This window comes from Amblyomma mixtum, chromosome 1 (assembly GCF_055824585.1).
Source record: "Amblyomma mixtum isolate Tamu chromosome 1, ASM5582458v1, whole genome shotgun sequence".
NCBI lineage: Eukaryota > Metazoa > Arthropoda > Arachnida > Ixodida > Ixodidae > Amblyomma > Amblyomma mixtum.
In genome coordinates this window covers 73,634,185-73,642,481 of record NC_143012.1, presented here as the reverse complement: position 1 = coordinate 73,642,481, position 8,297 = coordinate 73,634,185, and the positions used below count along the sequence as shown (strand labels likewise).

Sequence of the window (8,297 nt, the reverse complement as noted above, 5' to 3'; positions counted from 1 at the left end):
CTACTCGCTTCAAAAGTTATCTAGCAATGATGCAGTCAAAGAAAATTGAGCCTGTGAAGAAGTGGCAATTTGGCTCCAAGTTTCTGTATTTTGGGGATAACGAGGTGATAAATGAGGAAATTTCTACGAAATTCCCTAAGAATGAAGATATCGGGGTCACGACAATTTAGCCAAAATGAAAAGCTGCCCAGAGAGCCACGCACACCCGCCGCCGGCAGATTCTGTTCAGCAGCACTTTTTAACTTGCAATGCAGAGGGCTTAAAAACAGTTGCCCTCTTCGACCTTCCCTGCTCGGAAATGATGACAAGGAGTAGACACTGTCGCTATCGCCATGTTCACGAAACGCAGCACTGTGTTGTGCGTCTGCGCGCACTGGTCATTCGGTCACTTATGTTAATGCTTTTTTTTACTCCCAAACATGCAAGGCGCACTCATCCATTCATTTCCCCTCGTTTTAGCGAAGAAGGTGTCGAATCTCTCTTGAATCTTGCGGTGAGCAACCAAAGATGACATTTTTCGGTTATCGATTGCTGAGGAGCACCTTTTTCTGCGACGGCTCGTCCTCTCCCAGTGCTGGAACAAAATTTCATGCCAATTCTACTATATATACAAATTTGAACGGCGCAGAAGCCATGGACAGAGGAAATGCAGGTTGGAAAGAAAGAGTGCCCACTACCAACAAACTATTACGACAGAAACCAAATTTTTCTTATCTTTTATATAGGCCAGTACCTCACCAAAGCCAGCCTAAATTGGCTAATGTACCATGAGGGTGAGCTGTGCGTACCAGTACATTATCAAAGCATGTACTGGTACGCTCAGCTGTCCACCATAAATGATGGCCAGGCTTTTTTTTGTTTACGTTCATGCTTGAGCGCATAGTTTATATTGCATAAAACGCAAGGTGCTAACCGCCAAATTCAAACTTCTTTTAATTAAGTCTGTGTTTATCATAGAGGAGAATGGCGAAGAAAAGTAATAGACATCCTTGTTAGCCCCGCTGAGAGATTCTTAGTTCATGGTGCAAACTGCCAAACAGAATTCGAGATTGACTTCTTTCCATGGACATCAGAGACAGCGCCTCCGATGGGACGCAAAACCGCCAGCTGTGGTGGTAGAAGCAGCGCATTCTTCAAAGTCACCCTTTCGTCCAGCAAACCTTCGTCCACTCGAAACAAAACAGCTTGAACAGTACTCCCATTCACGCAGCGCCGCAACGCCGAAGTCGGCGAAGAAAGCAAGGAATCGCCACTCATTGACGAATTTTCTTCGACGGCTTCAAATGGTTGACAATTTCTTCTACTAGGGAAGACATCTCCAGTCAGCCGTCTCATAAACACAGCTTGTGCTTTGTCGCACACCTCCAGAAAACGGGGGTTCCTAAAACAGCAGTTGGCTGACGTGGCCCCAACCTCGGTCCCAACCTTTGTGGTCCTAGCCTTGAACACGAGTCTTTCTTCGCTACCCAAAAGCGCAAGACATCGCGTTCGGGGCGAAGACCGCAGCGCGCAGTCTCGAAGCATAAGGGATGTCAAGACAGCTTCGGGGACGCCTTGTACGGCATTTTTGTCGTGCCAAGGCAATGGCTGCGCTGAAGAAGGAGAATTTAAAGCCATATCGTTGTCGTTGGTGGAGGAGCCATAAGTGATGACCTGCCGCGCACCTTGTAACCGGTAAGATGTGGCGAGAACTCCCACATGGTCCAGGTCGGCGCCGTGATCGACATTTAGGCAAACAGTAAACGAATCTCTCGTGTCGGGAGGGTCGACGAACACCGTGTTGACGGCGATCCAGACGGTGGAACTGCGGCTTGGTCCGGCCTGAATTGACACCGCAACCGGCATCCTGTCCACAGGTTGACCTGTGGCGATCTTCAGCACGACGGCAACTGGCTGCGTGTTTGGGTCTGATGCGTTAGTCGGCTGCACTAAGAGCTGTTTGCAGTGCACAGCGCCAGATGGAAATGAGTGCGGGTAGTCCCGGTAGACAACCCGAGCCCGAACAAAGCATGTGTAGAGAAACTCCGCTGTGGCGAGTGCAGTGACACGTATGACGGGTTTCGACAAAGACCTGCAGACAGAAAATGATGACAGAAATCATAATTACTGAAGTAGTTTGTTGGTGAAATACACAGACTATATGGCTTGCTAAGCTATTGGAAAAGAAGTCGGTTAGTATTTTTTAACCGAAAAATTTCCAACGTTACCTATACGATGAACATAGGCATGACATTATGAGGCTAGGGTGCGCATTGTAAGCCACCAGTGGGTTGGCATAATGGCAGGTAAAATGTTTTTCTTCAATGGTTTTTATAAGGCAGGCCTGAGTACCTTCCACCAGCGTGTCCCACAGCAATTTTCGGTGCGAGTTAAATATACCCATCCTTCCACCGGATCAGCCACACCCCTACCTCTGCCGACACAGCCGGTAGTTAGTTGTTCCTTGTGAGACTGAATGCTTGATTGAAGATGAAGTACTCTTTGCTTGTAATTATATACATTTTGAGCAAAATTGTACGTACAGATACAATACACTATAAGTAACGCCCTGCCTTTTTAATTTGTTCTCATAAATGAACGTAGTTAATATTGAATCGAATTATTTCTTTCGGTGCAACAATTTTAAACATACAACACTAAGTGCATCTCTGAAGGTATCAACAGACAAGGCTGTCCGTTATAAAGAAACCATAGCGATTAATACGGCATCTATGTTAGATCTTGCCCCATGCCTGAAGGAAATCCTCGAGGCGGTCAGAAATTCACTGTCAGTAGTGCACTCCTACAATCAGTTTCTCGATGTAAAGCATACGCCACTCTGTTGTAACGAGTACCTCACGGCGCGCTCCAGGGACTACGAGCGCGTTTGTACAGGTATATCTGTCCTGTTAAGAACCGTGCCCTTGTTTCTGCGTACCCTAGGTCATGGCGGTAGTGGGCGGCGAAGACCTTCAACCCCGGGTGCCGCGACTGCCACTGGTGTCCGTGTTCCTTCCAGGGAGCGTGTGGCGCCACCTCTCGGCCGTTGCGGTCGTTGTAGGCGTACGCCGGCTGTGAATGCTGGCCGATGCCGAAGAGCAAGCCGGCGGCCTCAAGGCTGCCCACGCGGTAAAGGATTGTGCCCAGCGAGAAGGGCACGGCCATGATCACCACCATCACCAAGAGCACGAAGCCGCGCCGCATCTGCGCAGTTCGCTTTGGAGATAAACGACGAGCTTTTGGCCTGGGTACCGAGCTACAAGTTACGATCAGCCCTCAGTTCACGGCTTCTTCATACTTAGCAGCGCAAAAAACGAGCACAAAAGCGAACGAGGAGACAAGCACAGACAAGCGCAGAATCAATTGAATTTTTATTCACGGAAAGAAACCTTTAAAGGCGTAAGAAAGCGTGAAAGGAAACACAACAACCGAATCCACGCGTGCAAAGGAAACCAACGATGTTTCATTCCTGCGTGATATAAGAACACAATAACAACAGGAAAACAAATGCAATCGCATCAGGCCCACGCTCCGTACTGTCTACTCACACTCAAGAAATTGCGCAGAAATGGAAACTCCTTATCCTGCAGGCTGACCGGCGGTGATGCGGCACACGCGTCTGCTTATTTTTTAATCAAGTAAGCTTCTATCAGGTCTCGGCATGCCTTATCACTGTACCTGGACAAGATACCTGTCCTATTTAGGTGAGGAAAGCAGTCTTTGCAACCCCTGCAATGCAATGCGAGGTTGGAGGACACAGCGCCCTTCAATGATCTGCGGTGTTCCGCTATATGCTCAATGATGTATGAACCAGTCTTGCTGATGGAATTCTCCCCACATGAAAGCGGAACGAGATACACAACACCTGTGTCACAATTTGTGAGCCTATTTCTCTGGGCTATCGTACATTAACTCCTTGCGCGGTCACCATCATACTCGAGCTTTTTGCGCACAGCACTGCACGCACCAGCGAGCTTATTCTGCGCAATGAAAACAACGGTGACCGCGTACCTCGCCCCTACTGTCTTTAGGCGACGTGAAATGCCGTGGACGTAGGGAATTCCTACTACTCGTTTTTCCGCGGCTGTCTCCTTCACGATGACCGCAGGCCTACCTGTCCTGGCAAAGATCATTTCAGTGACTCTGGCTAGAGAGTCTCCTCGCTCGCTTTTGTCCTCGTTTTTTGCGCTTCTAAGTATGAATTCACACCAACAAGACCGACTTTCCGTTCTTATTCACCACTTTTCCTTTGTAGCATGTGTTTAGTGAATGTCTTTTCTTGAGACATAAACAAAATGAATGAAAATATAGATGCAGAGGCTAGAAATTTCATCTTTAGACTCGCTCCAAGCTGGCACATTGAGAAATTTGCAAATAATACTTCGCTTCGCTCAGACACTTTCTTTTTATGTTGTAGTTAAATCTCGATCCATAGGAACCGGGCTGTACAATATTCTCGATCTAGCAAACAAATTTTGATTAACCGGCCGATACTCATAGGGTTCAATGTTTTCAACAACCCGAAATAACGAAAGTAGCTTGCACCACAATCCTGACGCTACGAAGTTTTTCCGGAATGAAAGAAGCAAACAAAGAGTTAGCTTCTGACTTCATTTGCCCAGAATGTCAAAACGCTTTGTTTTTGTCGAGCCAACAACATCTAGGCACCCTTTTCAGAGCCGAACTTTTGGTTTGACGGGGTACATGTTGGGCCGCTGCCCAGTACAACGAACCCGCCATTCGGTGGCGCTTGCCGCTTTGGCCCCCAATCCTTCACCTACCACGTACCGCTAGGAGCGGTGGTTCCTTTCGTTATTTCATGCTTTGTGCGAGAGACGGCACTTATCGTCTCCTCCACAACTTTCTCGCTCGGCCTGCTCGCACAATCATTGCTTTTGTTCTGCGTGCTATTTCAAGATAGCATGCGTAACGGCAGCCTGTCCTAACTCCACGTGATCGTATATCTGGCATCCTAATTCCAGGTGATCGTATATCTGGCCTGCATCGCCCTGAAATATAGACTCCAAGAAAAAAAAAACGCAGGCGATGTATGCGATTCATCCGCAAAACCTCTTTATCAAATTTACGAATTTCTGGATGAACTAAGCAATTCACGGCACCTCTACACTTCGTAAAATTGAGTTTTCACGGTACGAACAGGCACGTAGGAATTGAAGTAATTGTGTTCAAGCATATGAGTCCCCAAGCTGTGCCTTTGTAACCTGATTTTTTTTTTTTCTAGAACCGCTTACAAGTCTAAGAAGCCTCATCGCCTTATTACCAAGTGTGTGGGTTATGGGTTGTGTTGGGTTTTATGGCACATAGGCAGCTAAGGCCATCATGCGCCAAGCACAAGGTATGGAAAATGTTTTCTGCGGGATTTAATAAAAACGTGGAACGTGATCAGTGGTGTAAAGGGCCTAAAAAATTTAACTACCTAGTAATAACGGAGAAGACGAGAGCTAGCAATGGCTAATGGTAAAAGCTTTAAAAAGGTCAGGTAGCCTCAGCGGCAATCCTTGGCTTGCCAAGGATGTCGAGGATCGCAACCAATAAGATAAAAAAAAAATGGCTGAGGCTTAACTTGGTTAAGCCTGGAGAATGCGAAGCATCATCGTGTTGCGTAATTTGGAGGCGCACAACCACAGCGACGGCGCGAGGTGGGCCCCCGTTTCTCCACTGTCGTGACGTCATTAGGTCACGTGGTGTGACGTCATGTATCACGTGATTTGGAGGCGCACAACCACAGCGACGGCGCAAGGTGGGCCCCCGTTTCTCCACTGTCGTGACGTCATCGTGTCACGTGGTGTGACGTCATGTATCAAGTGATTTGGAGGCGCACAACCACAGCGACGGCGCGAGGTGGGCCCCCGTTTTTCCACTGCCGTGACGTCATCGTGTCACGTGGTGTTACGTCATGTATCACGTGATTTGGAGGCGTACAACCACAGCGACGGCGCGAGGTGGGCCCACGTTTCTCTACTGTCGTGACGTCATCGTGTCACGTGGTGTGACGTCATGTATCACGTGATTTGGAGGCGCATAACCACGGTGAAGGGCTGAAGTGGTAGCTAAAGTTGTATGCTTCGCATAAAAACATCAGCCTTCTTCACATGAATGAGAAAGTGGCTGAGGTGTATCATGCAATAGAGTGAGCCAGAGGTTCAATAATTATAGTTTTTCCAGTACGCCTGCTTCTTTTAAAAAGCTATATATAGAAGGAATGTTAACAATGGCATTATCGTCCAAGAGCAGTGCTGGATGAAAAGGAATGAATTCTCTACAAAATTAACTCAAATACTTTTTTCTCAGTTTTTCAAGTTTAACACAAGAGATTAAAATATGGTTAACCGTAAGTTCGTCTTCGCATTCTTCGCAAACAGGTTTGTCCTTTTCTGTAAGGAGAAAGTTGTGTGTAAGGTGCGTGTGGCCTATTCGTGTGGCCTATACCAAGTGTGTGTACTGGCTGCAACTAGACTAAGGAATTTTTAGATTGAGATATTTGAGTCTATTTACTGTCTTTTTATGTAACACAGTGAGTGAATATTTATTCGCTTATTTATTTATTTACATATTGCCACGTTTCCACAAGCAGCCACTAGGCGGCTGCTCTTCGCAAGTCGCGTGCCCCGCCGAGTGAAAGAAGAAGAAGATCGGTTCCGGCTTCCTTTGGGTGCTCTTGGCTTGTTCTCCGGTGCCGTCCACGTCAACCATTAAAGCGTTTCGGTTACGAGCCCCAACGGCTACGTAACAATATACTGCCTCGGCAATTGACCCGGAAGACGCTGGTTTGATCCTGGCCGCCGCGCCTGAATTTCCATGCAGGCGAAATTCTAGATGCCCGTGTGCTGCGCGATGTCAGTGCATGTTAAAGAACTTCAGGTGGTCGAAATTTCCGGAGCCCTTCACTGCGACTTCCTTCATAGCCTGAGTCGCTTTGGGACGTTACACCTCCTCAAACCACATATACTGCCAATCCTATCAGGGGTTATTGCAAGAAGTGCGTTTATAAGATTGTCAGGTACATGTAACACACTGGAATGAGCCAAGTTTGGGAACATGCTAGTGTTAACACCAACTTGAAGCGATTTGAATAAAAGGGTAATAAGGGGCGTAGAAAATCTGGCAGAGCTGTCATTTCTAACCTGTTATTCAGCCAGCTTATCTGTGAATAAAAAAAAGTCAGTATTTACAGTTGTCGCCCACAGGCGTTGGCTTCTGTGTGGTTTACGGTTGCACTCGACTTTCAGGTTCACGACCAACGTAATCCAAAGTTTTGTCCTTGACATCGCTATGCGGCCGGAACAATATCAGCGTTTATTTTATAATTTCTCACAAAACGTAGTAAAATCACTCCGCCAAGGCCCTCTCACCACGCGCAAACCAACATCGCTTACCCTGTGTTGCCTCAGGATGAGGTGCCTGTCCAGCGAGATGGTGTCGTAGACGTACACCCTCTCCCAGTGGCAGAGGTGATGGTGCGTAGGCCGCTGTGGGAGGCACCGCCGGTTCCTGCCTGACATAGCACCGAGAAACATCTTTCCTTATCACTCCTCGCAGGAGCACACAAAGACTCTGGACAATGGCGACTTGTATTCTTCCTCTTCTTTCTCGCGGAAGGCAGACATCGACTTCGGTTCTCTCATCTTCTCAGTAAGAGACAGAGAGACTACGTTATGTTTAGTGAGGCCAAAGGCTGAGGTAGGGGAAAACATGATCTTGACCTCCTTCTCCACAAGGGCTAGGGAAAAGGAAGGAAAGGGAAAGGCAGAGTGGGAATGGAAAATGATGACATCATACTAAAATGATCAGTTTACGCATACACTGGCTGACGATTGCCTATTCTGGAGATTCCAATGCACATCACTCGCGGTCTACGCCTTGCATACACTGATACACCCGAACAAAAGGGAAAAATAAAGTGGGGATGGAAAATGATGATATTATACTATAATGATCAGTACGCGCATACACTGGCTGACAATCGTCTATTCTGGAGATTCCAGTGCACAGCACTCGTGGTCTGCGTCTTGCACGCATTGATACACCCGCATGCATTGCGGCACAGTTCGGAACTTAGAGGAGGGTCTGCCAGTTTTGTCCACGATATCACATGCGCTAGTACCCAATACGGGCTTCTAAAAATGAATGCGCCTTGTGGGCTGTGTACTCTCACCTGGACTTGTAAGCTTAGGCAGTGGTACTCAGGTATTAAAATGGCGGCTGAGTTTTGATATTGCAGAACAATGGAGATCTGCCCCTGGTTGGTTTCGTCGAGTCACCTGGTTATATTAGCTCTCTACAGCAGCAGTATTTGT

The 8,297-nt window shown here is 47.4% G+C and overlaps 1 protein-coding gene across 1 annotated transcript; it reads right to left on the bottom strand.

Moving 5' to 3' along the window:
• Positions 1–1,017: 1,017 nt before the first annotated feature.
• Positions 1,018–7,517, bottom strand: LOC149366788 (uncharacterized). Its single transcript, XM_089571785.1, has 3 exons — positions 7,377–7,517; positions 2,918–3,183; positions 1,018–2,071 (listed from the first exon to the last, which is right to left on the bottom strand). Exons 1-3 carry the CDS (start codon positions 7,515–7,517, stop codon positions 1,018–1,020), a joined length of 1,461 nt encoding a protein of 486 aa, XP_089427911.1.
• Positions 7,518–8,297: the final 780 nt, after the last annotated feature.

Excerpts from the sequence above, each read along its gene's own strand:
- LOC149366788 (XM_089571785.1), bottom strand. The coding sequence starts at position 7,517 with ATGTTTCTCGGTGCTATGTCAGGCAGGAACCGGCGGTGCCTCCCACAG. Across the intron at positions 3,184-7,376 it reads TCATCCTGAGGCAACACAGG|ATGCGGCGCGGCTTCGTGCT; the intron begins GTAAGCGATGTT and ends CGAACTGCGCAG. Across the intron at positions 2,072-2,917 it reads CACTACCGCCATGACCTAGG|GTCTTTGTCGAAACCCGTCA; the intron begins GTACGCAGAAAC and ends TTCTGTCTGCAG.